The sequence below is a fragment of the Bos indicus genome, chromosome 22 (assembly GCF_029378745.1).
Source record: "Bos indicus isolate NIAB-ARS_2022 breed Sahiwal x Tharparkar chromosome 22, NIAB-ARS_B.indTharparkar_mat_pri_1.0, whole genome shotgun sequence".
Taxonomy (NCBI): Eukaryota; Metazoa; Chordata; class Mammalia; order Artiodactyla; family Bovidae; genus Bos; species Bos indicus.
The window spans coordinates 277,479-303,244 of NC_091781.1; the positions used below are offsets into that span (position 1 = coordinate 277,479).

Sequence of the window (25,766 nt, forward strand, 5' to 3'; positions counted from 1 at the left end):
TATTGTTCAATCGCTAAGTGCTGTCTGATTTTGCATCCCCACAGACTGCAGCACACCAGGCTCCTCTGTCCTCCACTATCTCCCAGAGTTTGCTCAAATTCATGTCCATTGAGTCAATGATGCTGTTTAACCATCTTATTCTCTGCTGTCCCCTTCTCCTTTTGCCTTCAGTCTTTCCCAACATCAGGGTCTTTTCCAATGAGTTGGCTCTTCACATCAAGTGGCCAAAGTATTGGAGCTTCAGCTTCAGCATCAGTACTATCAATGAATATTCAGGGTTGATTTCCTTTAGAACTGACTGGTTTGGTTTCATCTCCTTGCAGTCCAAGGGACTCTCAAGAGTCTTCTTTAGCACCACGATTCAAAAGCATCAAGGGGATGCTAAGGGTAAGGTTCATTTTTAATAAACAGCTCTCCTAAAAGTAATATGTTTAGCAAATTATTCTCTGAAAGAGGTCATCTGTTATCCTAGGACTTTGAAACAGGTGAATGATATGCTCAAATCTGTGTCGTGAAAAGAGGCTCCTGGCTCTGCTGTAGCCTGGAGTGGCCAGAGGGGGAACTGAGGGCACCGTGAACGTCCAGCAAAGCTGTCGTCCAAGTGACCAACCGTGGAGCAGATGCCAAGATGGGAACTGTGCTTGAATGACATGCAAAGGGTACAATCGACAGAACTTGAAAAAGAATATGTGGTGAAAGTGAGAGAGGGGGATGCACAACATGGATAACTGATTGGATGGCAGTGTTATTGCCTGTGTTGGAAATCAGACATTTTGAGGGCAGGGAGTAAGGTGAGGGAGATAAGGGTGTAGGTTTGAACTTATATGTCTGAACATATAGACTGATAAGATTTGTAAAAAGTAGAACTAAGAGAAAGTGAAGAGAAACTAAAGAGCCTTTTGATGAAAGTGAAAGAGTTAAAAGCTGGCTTACAATATACTGTCTAGGTTTGTCATAGCTTTTCTTCCAAGGAGCAAGCTTCTTTTAATTTCATGGCTGCAGTCACCATCTACAGTGATTTTGGAGCCCAAGAAAATGAAGTCTGTCACTGTTTCCATTGTTTCCCCATCTATTTGCCATGAAGTGATGGGACTGGATGCCATGATGTTTGTTTTTTGAATGTTGAGCTTTAAGCCAACTTTTTCACTCCCCTCATTCCCTTTAATCAAGAGGCTCTTTAGTTCTTCTTCGCTTTCTGCCATAAGGGTGGTGGTATCTGCATATCTCAGGTTATTGATATTTCTCCTGGAAATTTTTTTTTTCTCCTGGCAATCTTGATTCCAGCTTACGTTTTATGCAGCCCAGTATTTTGCATGATGTACTCTGCATGTAAGTTAAATAAGCAGGGTGACAATATACAGCCTTGTACTCCTTTCCCAATTCAGAACCAGTCCATTGTTCCATGTTTGGTTCTAACTGTTGCTTCTTAACCTGTGTACAGATTTCTCAGGAGTCAGGTAAGGTGGTCTGGTATCCCCATCTTTTTAAGAGTGTTCCACAGTTTGTTGTGATCCCTGGTGGCTCAGACAGTAAAGTGTCTGTCTACAATGTGAGAGACCTGGGTTTGATCCCTGGGTTGGGAAGATTCCCTGGAGAAGGAAATGGCAACCCACTCCAGTACTCTTGGCTTGAAAATCCCATGGACGGAGGAGCTTGGTGCAGGCTACTATCCATGGGGTCACAAAGAGTCGGGCATGACTGAGCAACTTCACTTTCACCTAGTCAAAGGCTTTGACATAGTCAATAAAGCAGAAATAGATGTTTTGCTGGAACTCTTTTGCTTTTTCAATGATTGAACCAATGTTGGCAATTTGATCTCTGGTTCCTCTGCCTTTTTAAAAATGCAGCTTGAACATCTGGAAGTTCTCAGTTCATGTACTGTTGAAGCCTAGCTTGGAGAACCTTGAGCATTAATTTGCTGGCATGTGAGATGAGTGCAATTGTGTGGTAGTTTGAACATTCTTTGGCATTGCCTTTCTTAGGGATTGGAATGAAAACTGACCTTTTCCAGTCCCGTGGCCACTGCTGAGTTTTCCAAATTTGCTGACATATTGAGTGCAGCACTTTAACAGCATTGTCTTTTAGGATTTGAAATAGCTCAGCTGGAATTTCATCACCCCCACTAGCTTTGTTCAGAGTGATGCTTCCTAAGACCCACTTGACTTCACATTCCAGGATGTCTGGCTCTAGGTGAGTGATCACAGCATCGTGGTTATCTGGCTCTAACATCTTTTGCGTATAGTTCTCTGTGTATTTCTGCCACCTCTTCTTAAGCTCCTCTGCTTCTGTTAGGTCCATACCATTTCTGTGCTTTATTGTGCCCATCTTTGCATGAAATTTTCCCTTGATATCTCTGATTTTCTTGCAGAGATCTCTGGTCTTTCCCATTCTATTGTTTTCCTCTATTTCTTTGCACTGATCACTGAGAAGGGCTTTCTTATCTCTCCTTTCTATTCTTTGAAACTCTGTGTTCAGATGAATATATCTTTCCTTTTCCTTTTACTACTCTTCTTTTCTCAGCTATTTGTAAGGCATCCTCAGACAAGCATTTTGCCTTTTTGCATTTTTCTTGGGGATGATTTTGACCACTGCCTCCTGTACAATGTCACAAACCTCCGCCCATAGTTCTTCAGGCACTCTGTCTACCAGATCCAATCCCTTGAATCTGTCACTTCCACTGTATAATCATAAAGAATATGATTTAGGTCATACATGAATGGTCTAGTGATTTTCCCTACTTTCTTCAATTTAAGTGTGAATTTGGCAATAAAGAGTTCATGATCTGAGCCACAGTCAGCTCCCAGTCTTGTTTTTGCTGACTGTATAGAGCTTCTCCATCTTCGGGTGCAAAGAATATAATCAATCTGATTTTGGTATTGACCATCTGGTGATGTCCATGTGTAGAGTCGTCTTTTGTGTTGTTGGAAGAGGGTGTTTGCTATGACCAATGTGTTCTCTTGGCAGAACTCTGTTAGCCTTTGCCCTGTTTCATTTTGTACTCCAAGGCCAAACTTGCCTGTTACTCTTGACTTCTTACTTTTGCATTCTAGTCCTCTATGATGAAAAGGATGTCTTTTTTTTTTTTTTTTTTTGCTGTTAGCTCTAGAAAGTCTTGTAGGTTTCTATAGCACTGTTCATCTTCTTTGGCATTAGTGACTGGGGCATAGATGTGGAGTGGTTTGCCTTGGAAACAAACAGAGATCGTTCTGTCATTTTTGAGATTGCACCCAGGTGCTGCATTTTGGACTCTTGTTGACTATGAGGGCTACTCTGTTTCTTCTAAGGGATTCTTGTACACAGTGGTAGATGTAATGATCTGACTATAAATGTTAATTGTTCTTTAGAGATAACTTGCAAAATCAGGAAAGTATAGAGAATACCATATTTACATCTACTCTAAGATGAACAGTTTTTTACATTTTCACACCTTTGAAATTGGGATGCTGCTTAAAATCACTGGCAGTATGACTGTCATTGTGTGAAAGCCATGTCACAGCAGTGTATATTGAGGTTAAGTGCATTGTTGATGTGTTGAGTTTAATTGCTTTAAAAATGTCTCCAAAAAGATATTTTGATTTAATGCTGAAGATTAAAGCTTTTGTGAACACAGGCACAGAAACAAAACAGTGGGGAATAAATTTTATACTAATGGAATAAATGTTGCTGGAAAAGGGATTGCAGTTCTTTATTTCCATGCCAAGCTAACCAAATGCTTCATAGACCACAGAAAGGAAGATACCATGTACCCTCTAGTCAGTGAGGCTGGCTCACCTGTATTTGCTGAAGTTTGTGCAAAAGATTGTGTATTGTGGGCCTTTCTGTAAGAAAACTCCAGAAACATTCATGGAGGACTGTTTAAGAATTGCCACATCACCATTGCCTGGAATGCACAGGGGATGACTGGGAGGATACCCATGACCCAGGGTTAGTATAGACTCTAAACGAGGAGAGCCCATTCATTTATTTCACTTGTCTTCCACTCCTTTTTTGCTATGCATGAATGATTTAAAAATAAAAACATATGCCCAAGTAAGCTTTGTGTTGTTGTTGTTTAGTCACTAAGTTGTGTCTGCCTCTTTGCAACCCCATGAACTGTAGCATGCCAGGCTTCTCTGTCCTTCACTGTCTCCTGGAGTTGCTCAATCTCATGTGCATTGAGTCAGTGGTGCTATTCAACCATCTCATCATCCTCTGTTGCCTTTTTCTCCATCTGCCCTCAGTCTTTCCCAGCATCAAGATTTTTTCCAGTGAGTCAGCTCTTCTCAGCAGGTAGCCAAAGTATTGGAGCTTCAGCATTAGTCCTTCCAATGAAAGTTCAGGGTTGATTTAAAGGATTGACTGGTTTGATCTCCTTGTATTTCAAGGGACTCTGAAGAATCTTATCCAGTACCACATTTCAAAAGCATGAATTCTTCCATGCTCAGCTCTCACATCCACACATGACTACTGGAAAAACCATAGCTTTGACTTAAAGCTTAGTTTCAAATTAAAATTAAAATTTTAAGTGTAAAGAATCTCATAGGATATCACTTATATGTGGAGTTTTTTTTTTTTAATTATACAAAAATGAATTGATTTACAAAGTAAAAATCAGACATAGAAAACAAACTTATGGTTACCAAAGGGGAAGAGGGGATGATAAGTTAGGAGTTTGGGTTTAACAGATACACAGTATAAAATACACAAGGACCTATTGTATAACCCAGGGAACTATATTCAATATCTTGCAATAACCTATAATGGAAAAGCATCTGAAAAAGAAAAAAAAATTATAAAACTGAATCACTTTGCTGTACACCTGAAACTAACACAGCACTGTAAATCAACTATACTTAAAAAAAAAAAAAATTTAAAGATAGCAATAATACAACCCACAGAATGGAGGAAAGTATTTCTGAAATATTAACATCTGAAAAGGGATATATATCCAGAATATGTAAAAATTCTTACAATGCAAGAATAAAAGACTCCAATTAAAAAATGGAAAGAAAAGAATGCATTTGGTCTTAGTTTCATTGCCAGTGTGTTTTCTTTCTTAGTTGCCTATAAGCTTGTGTCTTGCATTGAATGAGATCTTGAATTGAGTACAGCACAGTAAGAGAAATGAGTGTGTGCTATGTTTGCATCACTGTTTTCCTCTGGTAATCCACTCTACTTTAACCTTTTTCCTTTTCAAGACTCACTTATCATCAGTGTTACTTATAAAAATAAGTTACTTATAAAAAATAAGTATTACACAATGTTAATGTGCTTAGTCCTTTACAATTTATGAAATATTTATGCATTTATCATTTGAACCATCCCATGGTTCAAAATTCAAAAAATGCAAAAGAGTCTACAGGGAAACCTCTCCCATCCACTCCTGTCCCCAGCCACCCAGTTCCTCTTCCAAGGTGTGATTAGTGTTATTAGTTTCTTCTATACTCTTCCAGTACTAGGTATCTCTATACATGCCTCATTCTTCTTATTATAGTGCTAATAATTGAATCCTCTATACAGTGTCATCCTTAATTTTTTACCAAGTACATTTGTATACATTATAAACATTACAAAATTATAGCCAAATATTAGTGCTGGCCAGTTGGCAGGCAAATGTAATTACAACTCAACAGATAATGTATACCGAGGCCCAAAGAGGTCAAAGTTGTTTTCCCAGTGACAAAGCTGGAATTCAGACCTGGGTCTTCTGGCCTCTGTTGGGAAAGCACAGGAATGCAATATATTGGTAGACGAGTTTCTTTCAAATCACTGTTCTTCCTTGAAATGCCAGTTAGCATTTGAAACTCCTTGGTGCTAGTTGGAGTCTCTGTCAGTTGAGACCCACTTCTGGGCCTTCAGGAATCATCAACTCTTAGTAACCATTCACCACACCCTTTACAAGGTATTTGCCTGCTAGGGACAGGGAACATCCCATGTAGATGCCTGGAGGTATGGAGAAACCTGGTGAGTTGGTGGGAATTGGCCAGTTCTGCTAGCTTTCCTGCCCCCAGTTGCTCATGTGATCTCCCCAGGATTTGCCTTGGCCTCATCACAGAGCTCATTCATTCATACAGGATTGCAGAGTGTATAAACAGTCCCCTACAGAGTGGTTGTAGAGGTGTGGAAGTGCAAAGTAGAGGTAAGCAGGCAAGGGACTGTTCTGTGGAGCTTCCTGTAGGCATGCTGCATTTCTGATCATGTCCTCTGGTCCCGTCACCTGACATTAGTTGTTCCCCAAGCTCATTTCTATTGGGACAACTAGTAACACTGGGTACTTAGTGCTTATAAAGAGTAACCTATTTAGATACATTAGATACTAGCTAAGACAGAGAAGGCAATGGCAGCCCACTCCAGTACTCTTGCCTGGAAAATCCCATGGACGGAGGAGCCTGGTAGGCTGCAGTCCATGGGGTCGCTAAGAGTCGGACATGACTGAGCGACTTCACTTTCACTTTTCACTTTCATGCCTTGGAGAAGGACATGGCAACCCACTCCAGTGTTCTTGCCTGGAGAATCCCAGGGACGGGGGACCTGGTGGGCTGCCGTCTCTGGGGTCGCAGAGTCGGACATGACTGAAGCGACTGAGAAGCATTAGCAGCTAAGAACTGACCAGTGGTATACTAGTAGGTATTTAAAAACCAACCACCCTCTGGGATAAAACTTGGCCCTGACTTGTGGTACTTGCCGGCTTCTGTAATATAAATATTCCCACTGTGGCCAATTGTATTTGTGTGTAGGTGGGATAAGTACAGAATGGCCAGAGAGGCAGGCATTATTAGAATGATCAGCATGCCCAGAGATTACAAGGTGGGATCAGGAGGTTCTTTGTAGATGAGCTCAGTTTCAAGCATTGTTCAGGTAAGGAGGAATGTGATCAGCCAGGTTTAAACTTCATACATAATGCCCTAGACCCTGGGATTTGCCATCCTCTGAGGAGTTTCCCTGCAACCTGATGGACCATTACTTGTGCCTCTCTTTGTGCCTTCCTTCTCTTTGGAACCCCTCTGGAGACCACAAGAAGTTTACCCAGATCTGGAACCTAGGGAGAGTGAGGAGTATTAGGAAACATCCTAGTTCATACAAACTATAGTTTTTAAGTCACTGCCCAAAATCTTAGACCTTGAGGCTAATCTGGGCTAGGATGACTTTTGGGGATTATGTCCACAAGTTGTATCCCATTTAGGGAATCTAGTTATAATGTGATTCCTGTTTTCCCCCATTGGTACATAGTATAGCTGTGCTAGACTGGCTCACAAGTCCTTCATCTCCCACTTGGAGCCTTAGGACTCCCATACAACCAGTGGCGAGTAGGGCAGTAGTAGGGCAGAGAGATTGAAATACAGGAGGCCTGTCCTTGACTAGGCACTTCCTCTGGGCTAAGTGCTTCCATTCAGAAGCTCAGAGCTAAAGCCCAGCCCCTGCCCTTCTCCACCTGAGTGGTGTTGGGGCCCTGCCCCCTTTCAGCTCTGTGACCTTGGGTAAGTAACTCAACCTCTTTACCTCTCAATTTTCTAGCTTATTAATTGGATATGGCAATACATTTTTCACACATATCTTCACAGACATGAGCAGACCCTTGTTTTCAAGGGTATTGCAGATCACTTGTTTTCATTAGCCAGGCTCACCCCTCTCCTGAAGTCTGGAAGCCCCCTCCCACTAGGAGAATGCACTTCTGGCCAAAACGTGTGGGGTGTAGAGCAGTATCCCCAGTTCACACCCTGGCTCTGAGCTCACTATTTTGTGTTCCAGGAATTAACTGACTTGCAGAGGGACCCCCCTGCCCAGTGCTCTGCAGGACCTGTGGGAGATGATTGTAAGTACTGTTTAGGGCTCCAGATCCCATGAGCCTTGCAATTAAGACCCCCAAATTTATCCATCCCTCAGTGTTTTTTTTGTTTTTTGTTTTAAGAAAACCTACCGTTGTTACTGTTGCTTTGTCTTCCTTTACTTGTGAGTAGCTTTTTCATTAGATGCATTGACTTCATAGCCCAGCTGGTCAAGATGTTGCTGGAAATCAACATTTCCCTCCATTGAGGCACAAGAAAGCCATCTGGAAAGCCAACTAAAACTTGGGGCATTGCTGGAAAAATGGTCATGAAGCTAATCATGGAAGACCTGTTGCTGTTGCACTTGGGGGTAGAACTGGAGGGTTGGTGAAGGGTGGGAAATGGGGCTAGCTCCTTGCCTCTGCGAAGGGAAGGGACAGTTCTTTTCTCCCACTTCTGCTCCCAGGGGGAGACTGAAGGAGCTGCAGTGGGCAGCCCTCTGCCACCCTCTGTAGCCGACTGGCCATAGGCCATGCCGCCCAACACTTGGATATCTCAAATCTACTCTGCTATCCTATTTCACCTCTACTTTCTGAGCATCTTAGGCTCCGGGATGCTCATCCTTTACTGTGAGGCTCTAATAGCTGCATCTGAAGGAAAAGTAGGCTGGAGAGGGAGAGACTGTGTAAAAAGGGGGGTGGTGCCCTTCAAGGACACCAAAGAATTAAAAACAGGTACTCAAACAGAACTCATATATCAGTGTTCATTGCACCATTGTTTATAACCCCCCATTAACAATCCCCCATTACATGCTCATTAACAAATTAATGAATAAGCAAAGTGGTATATATGTGTGTGTGTATACATATATACACAATAGTATATTATTTAGCAATAAAAGTTGATAAAGTTCTGACACATGCAATAACATGGATGAATCTTGAAAATATGCCATATAAAATAAACCAGAAACAAAAGGACAGATATTATATGATTCCATTTATATGAACTATCTAGCTAGACAAGGCAGATATAGAGACAGAAAGTAGAGTAGAGAGGTTTATAGACACTGAGAGGAGGCAGAAATGGGAAAATATTTCATGGTACAGAATTTCTGTTTGGAGTGATGGAAAAGTTTCAGAAATGGATAATGTTGGTGGTTGCACTGCATTGTGAATGCACTTAATGCCACTGACATGACACTTAAAAATGGCTTAAATGACATATTTTATGCTATATTTTTGTGTCCAACTCTTTGCAACCCCATGGAATTCTCCAGGCAAGAATACTGGAGTGGGTAGCCATTCCCTTCTCCAGAGGATCTTCCCGACCCAGGGATCAAACCTGGGTCTCTCGTATGCAGGCAGAGGGAAGGCATATGCTACATTTTTAAAAAACTTTCACTGTGTTAAAATGCAAGAAAGAAAAATTTCACAGAGATGAAAAAAAAAAAAGAGGAAGTAGTCATATGTGAGGGAGAAGTCATATGTGTGTGTTCCTGCATGTTCTGTGGGCTGATGCTTAGAGGAACTGAAAGTGGGCAGACAGCTTCTGAAAATGGAGGATTCCAAAAGCTTTATGTGAGAGTTTAAATAATTCTTTAGAGCAGAACAGAAATGATTCCCATTGCATATGCAGAGTTAATAAACAAGTGTGGCTTCACCGGTTTGTTACTTGATCTGTGCTGTCCTTCCAAGTGTCATAGGTCTCAGTAACATATTTCCCCCTCTTACCTCTTGCTTAAAATAATGTAAACTGGGGTTACTGAGAAGATTGAACTGGTAATGATTCAGCTTCCGCTTTCTAAAGGTACCCCTTGGTTTTCCTCTGCACCACACATTCTCACCCTTCACTGCAGCCCTGTACTAGGAAGCAGCCATCTTTATCTGAGAGTCTAGCCACTCTCCATACTCAGTACCTGAGTTTTGATGAGGTTTGCACAGTCTTGGAAACTAGCTAACTTTTGGGGGCCATTTCATGCCTGCCCTGTGAGTTAACAGCCCATTTCCGGCATCCCTCTGCAATTTCCTTTCTCTTCCTGTCTCTTTTGGAGCCTTCTGTTCTGACTGTGCCTTTGGGTTCTGCTCAGCCCCTCAGCAGACTTCAGAGGTTAAAGTGAATGAGACCAAAGGGTCGCCTGTTTGCCAGAAGGAACCACTCATATTATCTACTCCTCCCCTTCTCTGTATATTAATTATCAAAAAACATTTAATAAGGAATTCCATTCTATACTATCATTAGGAAAATGTATACCTACCAGCTAATGATTAGTATGAGTTGGAATAAAAGCAGTCAAAAGAGAAAGAAGTGACACTTTATTAGCTTAGGCAGCCTCATTGTAGATAAAAGTGTTCCCATCAGTAGCATTTCTTGAAACATTTGAAAAAGGGCAAGGGCTGCTGTGACTATCTTTGGATACCTGTAGGGGCTTGGGAAACCTCTTCTCTTGTCCCTTCAGTTCCTTCCCCTCCTCATGCTGTGGCAATTTCTGGCAAGGGCAGAGTCTGTGGGATATTTGAATAGATGGCAGGAAACCCAGTACAGGACCAGGTCTGAAAATTGGGGCTGATTTCACACCCATGATGGATCCATGAGACAGAATTCCCTAGAGAATAACAGATCCCTCAGATGTTCTCAGCACACCCCCCAGGTGGGTATATAGGCACTTTCCACAAAGACTGGACAGTGTCCTGGGAGCTTTGGAACTGAGTCATCCGCCTGCTCTAGGCCAGTCTTGCTGAGCATACAGTAGCTTTTCTAGGGATGTGTACAGCAGTAAAAGTAGCCTGACTCCAGAGAGGGCAGCGGGCGTGACGTGCAGCAGGAGAAAGCTCTAACGCTGTAAGGAGGGACATGGCTTGACCACCAGGTTGGTGGGAACCTGGGAGGGAAGAACACGAGGGGCTGCTCTTGGCTTGTCACCTAGTCCTGGGGATGTGTGAGAGGACACAGGTGGGAAATAGCCATTGAAGCCCCGGGCCACAGGCAGTGATTGACTCCTGGAAGAGACCCTTTGGAGAAGGCTTCAGAGTAAATAATGAAGAACTAAGGAGAAGAGAGGTTTATAAAAGTAATGTGGAAAGTGGCTAAAGCCTACCTAAGGCTTAATTCTGTGCAGAGAGAAGATTGAATTGTAGTTCACTGGCACCTGGATAGTAAAGAATTTAATTTTGTCCTTAAAAGATCTGGCTTTTGTCCCTAGCCTCAGGAAGGCGATGTCTAAACTACCCTGCCTGATAGGACTGTCTGTTTAGCTGAAGGCCTTGACCCAAACCAGCAATGTGAGTTAGGTGGGGGCAGGCCACACTAGACAGACCAGCCAGCTGGTTTAAGATGGAGGTTTTGGATCATTGCCAGAGGAACTGGAGACATAGATCAGCCATGTGAATAGTCCATTAATCCATCCTGCTAACCTGATGGAGTTCCAGTAGAAACTCTGTACGCTGAGCCAGGGGTGAGCATCCCTGTAGGCAGTATTCTGTGTGTTGTCACACATCAATGCCAGGACTCCAGGGAAGAGAACAGTTGAAGGTCTACGTTTGGACTCTGCCTGTTACTTTCCCCATGAGCTCTTTCCTTAGCTGACATTGACCTCAGCCTTTCACTGTGATAAATCAGAGCTGTGAGCACAACAATCTTTCATGAGTCTGGAGTCCAATTAAATTACAGAAACCCTTATAGAAGTGGTTGGTGTCAGAAGTGAGGGCAGGCTTGTGTGTAAACAGCACCCTCTGAACAGAGCAGCTCCTCTTTGGTGGAGAGACGTGTTTGCTGGAGAGGCTCACCTTCCTGTCTCTTTTTTGTCTTGCAGTGTTCCACTGGCAAGCTACCATCATGGGCCCGGTAGGTAGCAGCTGCTGAGCGCAGCCCTTGCTTTGCCTGTTGTGCCTCTTGCACTTGTACTAATCTGCTTTCGGTGTCTCATCCTCCAGAATGACAGTCCTTACCAAGGAGGCGTTTTCTTCCTGACCATCCACTTCCCTACCGATTATCCTTTCAAGCCCCCAAAGGTGAGGACAGGGGACAGGGACAGTGTGTGATGAAGTCACTGGTACAGAAAGCTGCACCTGGGGCTTTTCCCAGGGGCCCTTATCCACCACCAGGAGTACAGCTTTCCAGGAATTAAACTCTGGACTTTCAGGACTCACTCTTCATGTGAGCAAGGGCTGGCGTGGTGAGGGCTTCCTACTGAAGCCATGTTTTCAGGGGTGTTCCTTGTCGGGTGGCTGAGTTAAGATGTGTCTCAGGCTCCAGCTCCCTTCTCTGGAGTCCCTTTCAGTCTAGGACAGGGCTTCTCAGCCCCTGCCCCAGGGACACTGAGATTTTTGTGGTAATAAAGCCTGAGATGGGAGGTGAGGAGAGGATTGCTTCTAGTATCTAGTGGAGGCCAGGAATGCTGCTCAGCATCCTGAATTGCACAGGATGGCCCTGAATGTTCACAGGTGGAGAGATGATGGCCTAGGACCCTGGCACGTCACCTCCTTCCTGCACCTGGAGGAGTCCTGCCTTCATGAGATTCATAGTCCCATGCGGGAGAAGTTTAGTATGAGAGCTACGCCATGCTGAGGAAAAGCGCAGAGCAGGAAAGTGGGATAGGACAGTGAGGGCAGGTGGTGGTGGGATCACCCTGAGCATGGAAAGGGTCACAGGGAACTGGAGGGCAAGCCTTTGAGGGTGGGAACGATGACCCCAAGGGGACCCACGGTGTGCAGTCAGTTGCTCTGCTGTGGTGAGAGGCTGGGTAGGACAGAGACTGGTTGTTATGGCAACGCAGGTGGCATGTTCCAAGGTGAGCCAACAGCACAGGCAGATGTGGTCACACAGCAGTGATTGTATGTTATTCGTATCATTTTTAACATATTTTTATCTTTCTGATTGAAAAATTGATAAAAGTGGGTTATTTTAAAAATTAGAGCATATGGAGAACTAACTAATACACAGATGGAAATCAGTCTATTTATAAACCTATCCCCAGAGAATATCACAGCTAATAGCCCTACCGATTATCCTTTCAAGCCCCCAAGGGTGAGGACAGGGGATAGGGACAATGTACATTCGTCCAGGGTTTTGCTTCATATACCAATATATATTTTAATTCTTATTTTTAAAATAAAATGGTCAGTTCTGGTTGTGAATGAGGAAACTGAGGCTTTGAATGGGCACTCCATTTCCTGAAAATGGTGTGGCTTATAGTGGAGGGTGGGACTTGAACCCAGATATGTCATCCTATTTTTTGGTAACTAATTATTTTAAATTAATTTTAGACCTAGAAAAATGTTGCAAAGATAGTACAGACTTTCCATATATGCCTTGTCAAGCTTTCCCTGAAGTCAACATCTTACTTTATTGAAGTCCAAGTATAAATCCAGGAAGTCAGTGTTGGCCACACGCTCAGAGCTAAACTGATGGCCTTACTTTTTTACCAGTTTTCCTCGTGTTCTAGGACCCTGCACTGTATTTATTGTCTTGTCTCCTCCATCTCCACAGTCTGTAACAGAACCTCCATTTCCTCTGGTCTTTCATGACCTTGATGCTCTTGAGAGGTAATGATCATTGTCAGAGTCCCCCCGCCCATTTGGGGTTTGTGTGCTGTTTTCTTAGGATTGACCTAAGGTTTTGCATTTTAGCAAGACTTACACAGAAGTCTTGAATCTGTGCCAGGGCCCCCTGTCTCAGGGTTTGTGATGTGTCTTACTGCCCTGAGGTTGACCTTAATGGCTCAGTTAAAGTCAGACCTTTCACCCCTGTGTGCACATTCTATCTAAGCCATGAGAAGAAGCCCCTCTGGGCTTCCCAGCCCACAGCTCTTCTTGGTCATTGCCACCAGATGCCATTGGTGCCTCCATATTTTAAATCAGAGTTAAATGTGGTTAAGATTCTGGAGACTTTGCCAGCTTTTAACGAAGAAGACTGGGTTGTGCTGGGCACAGGGGGACAGATAGTAAAATACCTCTTTTAAGTATAACTGTTATTTCAGGGGTTTGGTTGAAAAAGCATGTTTCATGGTCTTGAATCTACCCCACTCTCCCATTTCCCTGTTGAGATTTGCTGCAGTGTCTTGTAAAGTAGCATCTTATACCCTTCATTCGTGTGTAAGTTGCTGCTGATATTTTTAAAAATAAACAGATAGGATATAATCCTGTATGTCTGTTGGGCATTTTCAGGATTCCTGATTGCCCAAGGACAAAGTAAAAGCAGCACCTATTATTAGAAACTGAAGTCAGCCCTGTGAGTTGGATTTACTGTAACAAGGAGAGTTGTGTGCCAAAATGTTGTGTCTTCTACAATAGAAGAGTTTCTGTCTTTTTAAAAATCTCCTTTCCACAGGAGAACAAGATAAAGTAAGATTGCTGTTTGGGCAAGAATTTTCTGGGTCTATGGGGGGAATCTGGCAAGGTTGCATGATCTTCTCTACAGGAGATAATAAAGAATAAGGCAAATATTTAGTGCCTGAGTCACTTTGGAAGTTTGATGCTTCCTGGAAAAAAGTGAAAAGTGAAAGTGTTAGTCGCTCAGTCATGTCCAACTCTATACAGTCCATGGACTGTAGCCTGCCAGACTCCTCTGTCCATGGGATTCTCCAGGCAAGACTACTACGGTGGGTATACTGGATCTTCCCTCCCAGGGACTGTCAGGAAGTCTCCTGCATTCCAGGCAGATTCTTTACCCTTTGAGCCACCAGGGAAACCCTTCCTGGAAAAAGTCATTTGGTAACAGATGCTGAGCCTCACATACACAGCCTTCCTTCTCCTCATATTCTGAAGTGAGTTGTTTTAAAATGAAACCAACAAAAAAAAATCCTGTTTTATTATAAACCATTTCAGGCATGTAAAGTATTGTAGATAATCATATAATGGATGCCTACGTATTCATCATCTGGCTTAAGAACTCCATTATTCAAGAAGACTTCTGAGTCCTGGCCATTGCTCTTCTTGTTAGCCCTCAGAGCACACTATTCTGGGAGAGATGGTGTCAGTCCCCGCGTCTAGTTCAAGAGCCCAGCAGGGAATGGGTTGGGGAACTTCTCCTCCAGGTGCACCCTCCTGTATCCCATTCTGGTTTGGAATAATGCCCAGCTCACCCAGGATTGTGCAGGGCCAGGTATACCCCAGTAGTGGTCATTTCCACCTTACTTGGTTCATTTTCCAGACAGATAAACAATCTAGAATGTCCCTGTGGTCTGTCTGACTTGAGGTCTCTCATCTCTGCAGGTTGTTTTCACAACCAAAATTTATCATCCCAACATCAACAGCAACGGCAGCATCTGCCTTGACATCCTGCGGTCCCAGTGGTCTCCAGCACTGACTGTGTCAAAAGGTAAAAAGGTAGATGTGTACACTAGGTTCTGATGCTGTGAGTGCCTGTCTCATGCCCGTCTCTGTCACAGCTGTGTTTCTACCCCCACACTCCTGAGAGCAAATTCAGGCTCCGGGGAAGCAGCCACAGTCCTAGCCCGTGGTCACAGCCTGGAGGGGAGGAGGCTGAAGTGGTGCTTTCCCCACCCCCACCGTGTCCCCCTGGATCTGTTGCAGCAGGGTGCTCCAGCCAGACTGTTGCACGGGTGCAAAAGAAAATATTGATCCTATTTATACTTTTGATCTAAAAGTAAAAAAGGCAAATAGTAAATATTACATTGCCTCTTCCATTCTCTCATTTATTCATTTATGCAACATGGATTGTGAACCAGCCCTGAGTGAAGAGGACACAGGGCCTGCGCTCTGCGCGAGGGTGAAGAAACCAGTCTAAACTGGGCTTAAAGGATGCAGATATTCCTTCCCAACTAAGACAGACTGAACATGGTTGTATGAATACTGAGACTTGAACAAAGAAGGTGTGAGTTACCTGTCAGTGGAGTGAGTAAGGTGGTAAAAAAAGCAGCCAGGGTACCAGAGCCCAACAAACCGAGTGGAGTGTGAGGCAGTGCAGGTGGCAGAGCTTTAGGCAGCAGGGGGTAGGCTACAAGGCACCAGGACAGCTGACCGGAGCAGGCTCTTTGAGACTGCGTGGTAAATCTACAGGGAAAGCTGCCCACTCCCATGTGCTGGTGCAGATGCCGTGGAGGCAGAGCTGACTCTAGTACTCAGGCCTCCAGGAGACAACTCCACACTGGGGGCCTGCTCCTCTCTGAGCTGAATCCTCACCCCACTGCCTAGCATGCCTTTGGATGTGGGGGGTCAGGACACTCTCTAAGAAAGTAGGGAGAGGAAATCAGAATGGCCAGGAGTAGGCACTTGAATGTGGAAGGAAGGAAGAAATTAGCCCTCTCATGACACATCCTTTGAGCTCAGAACAGCAGGAGAGTTGAATAGCTTTAAAAAGACAAATCATCCCTCAGTCATAGCATACCTGGTTTACCATAGTTTAACTGTGGTCAAGGCTTGGATAGATTCACTGAGGCAAGGATGATACTTGTTTGGGGTGGTACAGAGGGTTCCAGAGCAAATCTAGGATTGACAATGCATTTAGCCTAGACCCTAACAATCCCAGCAGCACCGCTTCCTCAGCCTCCAACCACAGCCCTGGTGGGAGTGTCCTCACAGGTCCAGAGCAGAACTGAGAGTGTAGGGCAGTGCGCGTTTGCTTGGCAGTCACACAGACCTGATTCTGAATCTTGTTTTTACCCATTTGGTGGGTGTTCCAAGTCTGTAACCTTGGACAGGTCACCAGAATCTTCTGAGTTCTGGTTTCTTTAATAGTGAACAGGGCCCCTGGGACCAAACAACAAAGATACATGGCACGGAGCCAAAGAACTTCTGAGATCAGGAAAGGGAGGCCAGACGTGCCCTAGAGCAGATGTAGGTGGGACACCACAGGGTACAGTTGCTGTTCACCTGGTAGATGGACAAAGTAAATACATTCATGACTCTTGGGGTATCAGAATCATTTTGATGGGATGTTGAAGAGAAAATAATTGCTCTGTCAACAGAGAGTTCAAGTTGAGGGGCTCACTGGACCTGGGGTGACCTGGGAGCCTTGTGACTGCAGTTGACTCATTGTTTCTTTTCTTTCCAGTTCTCTTATCCATCTGTTCTCTGCTCTGCGACCCCAACCCTGATGACCCTCTCGTGCCAGAAATAGCCCATACCTACAAGGCTGATAGAGAGAAGTATGTGTCTTCTTTGGATTGCCTTTGGGCCCCAGCTGCTCCAGGTAGCTCCCAGAAATACCCTAAGCTGGTGCTTCCAGGCCAACAAGGTTTTCCCATGGACATCATCCTGCCCATTCTGAGCTGGGCTGAGACTCCTGCCTCTCTCACTAACATATCCTTTGACTCTGAGGAGGGAGAAGAAGATAAAAGCAGTTTTCCCTCCTGTTATAGCTCATTAGCTGCCATTACTGAATCCTAAAATATTATTGCCAAACCTGCCCTTGAGGCCAATAATATCAGTGGTCAGCCAACAATGGACTCAGAAGAATCTGACAGCAAAAAAATTCTGGATTAAAATACAAGGATTTTATCACAAGATAATGGGGTGTCTGCTCAGATATGCCCAGGGTGAGGCCAAGGCTGATTGAGGTGGGAAACACTGCTGTGCTCAGTTTGCTAGATGAGGCTAAGAAGTAAGCAGTGTATTCCTGATTTATTGACAGACCCTCACTGCTAACTCTGATTACCAGACTCATAACTGTAGAATTCTGACTCATGTGGCCAGACACAACTGTGTGCACTGTAGCCTGAGCAGATGTCTGTGGCTGCTGGGGCAGGTACATTGTGTGAAAACCTCTGAGCGTTGACAGCACTGTGAGAAAGAGCCAGACGTGGCAGGGCCCCAGGCATCAGCAGTGGCAGCCCTGTGAGCAGCTCTGGGCAGGAGCAGGGTGCAGAGGGTGGAGTTGCTGGCTTTTAAAAGAACTCTCCAGTAGGTCTTTTAGTTCATTGTTTTTCTTCTATTTAAAGAGATTAGAATGGAATGTGCTATTTCCAGCATATATTTCTTGAAACCTTTATAGAGCTCATTATTTCCCTCATTTCAATTCTCCTGTATGAAAAAGTGATTTTTAATTGATGAGATCTTAATTTGTATTTATTTCAACACTTATTATGATATATTTTAGATATACTAGAAGTGATTCTCTTCACTGTCTCCTCTGGTTACATAGCTCTCTTACAGTGTCATGGCACCAGGTTTCATTACAGTAATGTGGATAAATGCACATATTCTCAATGGGCACCAAACCTGCTCTGTGGCTGCCAGTGGTGGCACTGACTCACACTCTGGTGGCCAGATTCATGGAGCCCATGTGCTGGATACGAGGGACTGTCCCAAGCTGACCTCTGTGTATCTCTTCCTGATCCAAATGCATCCATGTTGAAAGACAAGAGAGAGGGAGGGAGGAGGTCTATTATGCTCTTAAATATTCCACAGCAGATCGTTGTGAAGAACTACTAGGACTCACCAAGCTCGGGATTGTGGCCGTGAATGACATGTTCCTGCTCCAGGTGGTCTACTTCATTCATTCATCCATCTTAGGCATTTGATGAGAAGCAACAGCATTTCTCCTGTATCAGTTCTTTTCTCTACTGCGCGTTGAAACGAAGTGACCTTTATGAATTAGGGTGTCACTTCCTCTGCTTTTTTCTTCCAGGTACAACAGACTAGCAAGAGAATGGACACAGAAATATGCTATGTAAGTGCCTCAGAGGTTTTACAGGAGACATTGTCCAAGAGAAGCTGAGCTGAGCTGTTGGCTGAGCCACTCACAGAGCGTCATCTCTTCTGCAAACAAATGCTGATTACCCACTTTCTCCAACCACAGCATGTTGGTACCACTCTCAGCCATCATGGTTTTGACAACGTCATGTCTCTGGTGCCAGATCAGTAGTCACTGTTGTGATCTGCAGCCTTCCTGGCTACATTGGAATCGGTCCCTCCACCCCAACTCACTGCTCACCTGTTCGGGGGACCTGTGTGCCTCCCCTGCCTGGCCTCACTTTAGGCGGCATCGCTTACCATGGCGCCACACAGGGGCCCCAGTCTGGCCCCTTACCACGTGCTCTTTGTCTTTTAGAACTCAGTGCCCAGGGAGGAGCGGGCAGGCTTTCCTCACATCGTGTCTGCCACAAACCACATCCTGAGGACTCTCACCTCATCCCAGGAGTTCTGGGAATTGGAAACAGTGTCACTGGGAAGTGGAGGCCTTGCCCCACAGCTCCCACCAGTCTTCCTCGGCAGTGCCACGTGCTGGCACTCTCCTCCCACACCAAGAAGCTGTAAATAGAAAGTCAGGATATAAAGCACATAACATGCCATGAGAGATGACTGTCCTTTTAGAAGCAAGAACAAAATTATGAAACCTGAAAAGATTGGGGTTATGCTTTTCTATCTGATGAGATTTTCACCACCCCTACCTCCTCCCACTCTGAGCCCACATAAAGTTAAAGTGTGAGCCATTCACTGAACACAACACAGGGAGAGAGGGGAACTGTTAAATGTAAATAAAAATGTAATGTACTCATAACCCTAAATGATAACTGACATTTAAGTCTCTTTTTTTTTCCAGGCAGAACAGAAGATACGGAAACTTTTAACAGGTAGCCCATCGGGTAACTGGCCTCCTCTCTTAAGTTTCTGATGTAACACATTTCAAGAGCTGCCTTTAGAGTTCAGAGGTTTGAGATTAGGTTAGTGAGGAGAAGGGTAGTAAAGGGATTATTCTAATTGAACCTCCAAAGAGAGGAGGAAAATTGAGGGACTTCACATCTCTAAACATCCAATTTGGCCTAGTCTTTTCTAAGTGGTTTTCAAAGCTAGTCCACTCCCAGAACAGCCCTATGAGAATAATGTTTGGGAAAGTAGGACCAGGAAGTGGAGAAACACTAAAATTCTTCAACCAGATGGCCAGGTCTGTGGAGTTTGGAAGGAGGCCTGCAGACCTTGCACCTGGGGTGACCATGTGAGCCTGACCTGCTCCAGAAACTCTGAAGTTGTAGCACAGCTTCACTGGGATTAGTCACCACCACTTCCTTAGCAAAGCAGGCAGCAGTCTGAGCCTGGTCTGCATTTACTTTACGGGGGCCCGCATTTAGGATCCTCAGTTACAGGGCTGCTTTCTGTGTTCCATGGGACCCATTCCCTGATTTGTACCATGGTGAGGATTTGCCCTGTTAATTTTTTCTCTCTTTGCTACCCCTTTGGTCTTTACTTAAACAAAATGATAAACTTCAGGTGTCCCCTGGGAACACTGCCATCACACAACTCTGCCATTTCAGACAGTGGCCATAATGCTCCTTGAACCAAATATAACAAAGTATGGGAAGGTGGGACAGATTCAAATTTCAGAGACAAGTCAGAAGAATATCCAGGCCCAAGTTGGTGTTGAGTTGGAGGGTGCCATTTTCAGCCTTTGAAGCATAATAGGTTTGACTCCCCAGAAGCTCATGAATTTTCTCTGTCTAGTTAAAATTTTCCCAAGCCTGCTATCTCTGTTGGAGATAATGCAGTAGAAAAAGTAAAATTATCCTTTGGGATCCCCACTATGAATTACCATTCACCCTTTGCTTGATTTGCACTCCGTACTTGGACAGCCCTTTACTTGTGCCAGGCCAAGTGATAGACAGGCCAGCACAGTGATGTTCTGCAGGCCTGTCCCTGGCAAGTTCCTTGGACTCCGTACCCCTGAGAAACTTGCTTTTCAAGCCTTCCAGGGCTCAGGTCAGCCTGAAGGACAGGCATCTTAAGTTGAAACCCTTATTTTAAAATGCATTGTGTGCAGGCAGCTCCCAGTTATCACACAGGTGTAGATATCATGTTTCCAAGGTGAGTCCCAGGTCAGTAACTTAACAGCAGATCTAAAAATCTAACTGTGCAGTGATACTTTGTTTTCTCCATGGACCAGAGATAGCAGGGAATTGCATGATCTTAAGCAATTAATCCAACATGAACAAATGGCTTAACTGTGGCCAATAGTGTCTCCGTTTGCTGGATGGAGCTGTGATCTTGATCCTTTGGCAGACTACAGGAAGACCCAAGAGTTCCAAGAATATAGCAAAGGGTCAAAATCTCCCGACAAGGGATTAAAACACCAGAACACCCATGTCCAATGGGCCTGGCAGCTCACAGCTGACCCATGTGTCAGCACCATGGGATCCCACACCACCTGACCACAGAGGCTCAAGGATGGGCAGGTTTCTGTCTCTCAAATTCAGGACAAAGTATCCTAAAGTGATAAAGAGGTGCTTGTGAGACTGATCAACAGAGCTCCTGGCCGGAAGGCCTGTTCTAGGAGAGGCAGAGAAAGCCTTGGGAGCAGCACGGGCCACCTGTCCCTTTGCCCTCGCCTACCCCCTCTTCTGTGCCTCTGTTCCTCCAGCTCTTCTCACTGTGACACATGCTTCCTCCCTGGCAGCACTGGTTGAATGAGGATTAGATCTAGCTATGAAAGCTAGTCTGAGAAACAGGATGGCTTACCAGTGTTACCAACCTGAGTCCTTGGACTCTAATCAATAGAAACTGATAAGAGATCAGACAAGAAATTTAGGCAAGGCTTTACTGGAACTCACACTGCAGCAGTGGGGAGTAAGAACAAGTGAACCGGTGCCCTTGCTTGACCCCTGCAGGTGGCAGGGCAAGCTGGTCCCTTAAATGAGGTTGAGGGTGGGGTGGACCAGTGGGTCAGGTTGGAAGGGTGGCTTGGGTGGTCTGCCAGCCCACATGGCAGTGCTATGTGCTCCCCGTACCTCAGAAATGACAGTTGGGTTTTGGTCTTTTTGTATTAGTCAGAATTGACCCCAACTGTGCATTCATCAAGTTATTTTTAGTCCCTTATAGTTTCTTTGTGTTCTGTTGCTCAAGGAGCTGTTTGTCCAGGTGCCAGCACTCCAGTAAAGGGACCCAGGCCCCAACCTATCTCACCAGCACCCTCACAACAGCAGCCTGGTGCCATGCAGGCAGGCATGCACACTGGCTCCCTCAGGCCTGGTGATCTTCCCAGCCAGTCTTCTGGCCTCATCATGACCACCATTGGGGTTTCTTTTCTGTTGGCAGAGGGATTTTATTAAAAACAAAACTAAAAGCCACAGAAAATCTGCACAACCTTTCTCAAACCAAATAGTGGTTTCTTGATTTTCCTAAAAACTGTCACATCTCCATATTACCCCATCTCCACCGCACTTCTCCCAGGCTCCTAATCCTTACCTTCAGATAGGCCCACTTGAGCTGTCCAGCTCCATGCAACAGAGCTTACCTCTGGGTGCACAGGCTTGACTGGGCTCCACTTTAGGAGGTAATGACAGACTTGCCCTCACAGAGCCTGCATCTCACCCATGCTGCCCACCCCACCACCACCAGCCACCACAGTAGCTCAAGGGGCTAGTCACGGGGAATGTCCATCACCACTGGCTGGTCATTACTTTCTATTGACTTTAGGTGGCTTTATCCAGGCAATGAATGAGCACTTGCCAAGTGCAAGGTGTGAAGAGGAGGGGAAAGGAAAAGAATTATACAAAGAAAATGTGGTTGCTTTCTGGGAGTTCACTGGAACTACACAGGCCTCAGGACGGAGCTAAAACTAGGGTAGGACCTGATGGATGGATAGGAAGGAGGGTCCTACAGGCAAAGGACTGTGTTCCCCAACAAGCACAGCACATTCTGGGACCTCACTCAGCAACCTGGCAACACTCCCACACATGGCCCTTCTGAAATTGGGGCCCTGTTACCTTCTTGGTGGCACAGGGCTCACCTTTCTGGAGAATCATTGAAGGCAGAGGAGTGCAGGATGAACAGCAATTTTCATATTAAGTGGATGGCATAGTTCATATAAGCTGGTGTGTAAAACCATTTTGCACCATAGACTCCCAGGGAAACAAGCACATCACTGGGCCAGGGGCTTTGTAGGGGCAAGGACACGGGCGCAGAGCTACATCTGTCCCTCCATCCACATGAAGAAAGGAACAAAATGACATTAGGCCTGGGCCCAGCCTCATCTCGAATCTTGTTCCCAGGAGCAATAATGACCTGGCCAGGGCCCTAGAAGGCCAGGCATGCTCAATGGGCAAAATGATCTACCAGCTGCAGAAATAAGGATGTAGATGGAGGCATGGGCTGTAAAGTTGGGGGTGGCAGAGGCAAGGGGTGAAAGGCTAACTACCCATCTGAGGGAACTTGGCTAGTTCTTCCTTCTGTGTCAAATATCCAGCAGTAGGAATAACCTGGTGGTCCAGTGGTTAGCAGTCTGTGCTTCCACTGTAAGGGTCACAGGTTCAATCCCTAGTCGGGAAACTATGATCCCACATGCCATGTGACCAGAAGCAAGCTCAGGACACCATCCTGGAACAGGAGGAACTAACAATAACCTGTCAACATCTTTGGGTTTAAAATGTTGGCAGAGTTGTAGTTAAACTGCAAAATCCCCATCACCTGTACCTTCTGTTCCCTTTGAACCTAAAATTTCTGCTGACTCCTTGCTGTGAGCCCATCTGTCTACAGCAGGGAGCTTGGCTGAGGCACACATGTCTCCAGGTCTTTGAGGTCAAGGCTTCAGTAAGACTTGAGAAGCTAGAAGCCCTCACAGCAAGAGCTATGTGAGCAGCAAGTGTGCCCTCTCTAAAGGGTTAGGATGGCAGGAAAGAGCACTGCTTCTCCTGAAGGAGGCAGTTTTGCCCTTTCTGTGAGACACCACATACTGACTTGTGGCAGCCCCTCATAGCCAAGCCTTAAATGACAAGCAGACCACATTGGCCATTCCCTACCTGCAGGCCTGAGTCACAGATCAAGCTCAGGATTGCAGCCTTCCCACCTTTCTACCCTTGACTGCTTACCCTCTGTTTAAATCATAACAGGGATTCAACTAGAAAGGTTTGGGGTTTTTTTGTTTTGTTTTTAATCTCTCAAGATGTGAAGTATTTGCTTACTGGATTCTACTTACCATGCAGCATAAATAAGTTTTCTTTTTAGGGCAGGAAAACCAATGATTTCATTTCCCCCTTTCTGTAGTAATATGGCCATGTGTGGCTGGAGCATAGAGATGTAATCCTGGTGGTTTTTAAGAAAATTATTTTCTTGCTAATTGACACTTCTGTGGATGAAGACTTTGAATAAAAACCTATTATTTTCTACAGATTGTTGTGGTGTCAATGATTATGTACCCTCAAAATTCCTGTGTTGAAATCTTAACCCTCAAGGTAATGATATTGCGGGGTGGGGCCTTTAGGAGGTGATTAGGTCACAGCAGTGGAGCCCTCATGAATGGCATTAGTGTGCTTATAAAAGAGGTGCCCCAGAGAGCTTCTTGGTCCCTTTTGCCATGTGAGAACACTATGAACTGTCAGCAGAAGGAGAGTGTCAAGACCCTTTCTCCTATGGGCCTCTTGGTAAGGATGCAAAGAAGAATCTAAGGTCTTACCTGTTGCAAGGAAGTTTATTAACAATCAGGAAAGAACAGATCACAAAGAGTTGGACAAGACTGAGTATACTGTAGATGGTGACCGCAGCCATGAAATTAAAAGACATTTGCCCCTTGGATAAAAGCTATGACAACTCAGCATATTAAAAAGCAGAAATGTTACTTTGCCAACAAAGGTCCATATAGTCAAAGCTGTGATTTTTCCAGTAGTCATGTATGGATGTGAGAGTCGGACAGAAAGCTGAGAGCCAAAGAATTGATGCTTTTGAACTGTGGTGTTGGAGAAGACTCTTGAGAGTCCCTTGGACAGCAAAGAGATCAAACCAGTCAATCCTAAAGGAAATCAGTCCTGAATATTCATTGGAAGGACTGATGCTGAAGCTGATGCTCCAATACTTTGGCCACCTGATGTGACGAACTGACTCCTTAGAAAAGACCCTGATGCTGGGAAAGATTGAAGGCAGGAGGAGAAGGGGATAACAGAGGATGAGATGGTTGGATGGCATCGTCAACTCGATGCACATGAGTTTGAGCAAGCTCCGGGAGTTGATGGACAGGGAAGCCTGGTGTGCTGCAGTCTATAGGGTTGCAAAGAGTTGGACACGACTGAGCGACTGAACTGAGTATACACATAAAAAGTACAGAAAGAACACTTCGAGAGGAGGGCCGTGCAGGGGAGGCAAATGGCCCTGGAGGGCTGGAGTACAGTTTTTAAGGCAGGGTCATTTGCGTAATTGGGGGGTGTCATTGATTGATAGCTGCAGTTTATATAACAAGGTGCTCTACTGTGCATGTTCTTCCTATAATTTAGTCTGTTATAATTAGATGTATATATTCATGCAATGGGCTTCCCTGGTCGCTCAGCTGGTAAAGAATCTGTCTGCAATGCAGGAGACCTGGGTTTGATCCCTGTGTTGGGAAGATTCCTTGGAGGAAAGTCAGAGCAACCCATTCCAGTATTCTTGCCTGGAGAATCCCTATGGACAGAGGAGCCTGGCGGGCTACAGTCCCTGGGGTCACAAAGAGTCAGACACAACTGAGCAACTAAGCACAGCACATTCATGGAATATTTATGAGCAGTTAATGAGTCCAGTGGCTGACAAAGATTACTTTAGTACAGGATACTGTGAGGTGAGTACATGTGCTAAAGTGGGGAAAGTCCCACCAGTTGGCAGGTGGGGGCTTTTTACAGCCCCCTGACTATTTTTGTAGTACTAGTGGGTGTATTAGGGGCAGGGCTGGTAAATTGCTTTGTGGGATTAGGCAGCTATTGGACAGGTAGCTGAATGGTCCACCTCTCTGTTGCTCTCAGCTAACTTCCTGCCTATCAGAACCAGGAAGTGGGCTCTCACTAGACACCAAATCTACCAGTGCCCTGATCTTGGACTTCCAGGCTCTAGGAATTGTGTTGTTCATAAACCACCCAGCATGTGGTATTTTATTGTATCAGCTTGAATGGATGTAAACACTGGGGGACACTGCTGTTGTCGATTCCTTCTAGACAGTGGACTACAAAGGGAGTTTGCCAGCATGTTCCCTCTACAGTTGGGCTCACATGCCTTCAGGACGCAGTCAACTGCCCTCAGAGTTCGAAGGACACTGACTATTTGGAGTTCTGCTTTAATTCCTTGGATCTGTTACCTAAACCCACTAGGAGAGCTTCAAGAAGCAAAGCAGATC

At 44.9% G+C, this 25,766-nt stretch overlaps 1 protein-coding gene across 6 annotated transcripts in view; it reads left to right on the plus strand.

The window, feature by feature from the left end:
• LOC109576184 (ubiquitin-conjugating enzyme E2 D4) overlaps positions 1-23,799 on the plus strand; it is a 25,352-nt gene extending 1,553 nt beyond the window's left edge. The window contains exons 2-10 of one of the 6 annotated variants that reach the window (XM_070777275.1): positions 324-387; positions 7,729-7,792; positions 11,557-11,588; positions 11,678-11,755; positions 14,957-15,062; positions 16,758-16,851; positions 18,333-18,374; positions 19,248-19,278; positions 21,539-23,799. In XM_070777275.1, the coding sequence (XP_070633376.1) occupies positions 379-387; positions 7,729-7,792; positions 11,557-11,588; positions 11,678-11,755; positions 14,957-15,062; positions 16,758-16,851; positions 18,333-18,374; positions 19,248-19,275 (453 nt within the window). In that variant the 5' untranslated portion in view covers positions 324-378 and the 3' untranslated portion in view covers positions 19,276-19,278; positions 21,539-23,799. Of the gene's footprint in view, positions 1-323; positions 388-7,728; positions 7,793-11,556; positions 11,589-11,677; positions 11,756-14,956; positions 15,063-16,757; positions 16,896-18,332; positions 19,213-19,247; positions 19,279-21,538 lie in introns of those variants that run through there. The other 5 variants (XR_002183331.2, XR_002183332.2, XM_019984660.2 and 2 more) reach the window with 5 other exon arrangements.
• Positions 23,800-25,766: the final 1,967 nt, after the last annotated feature.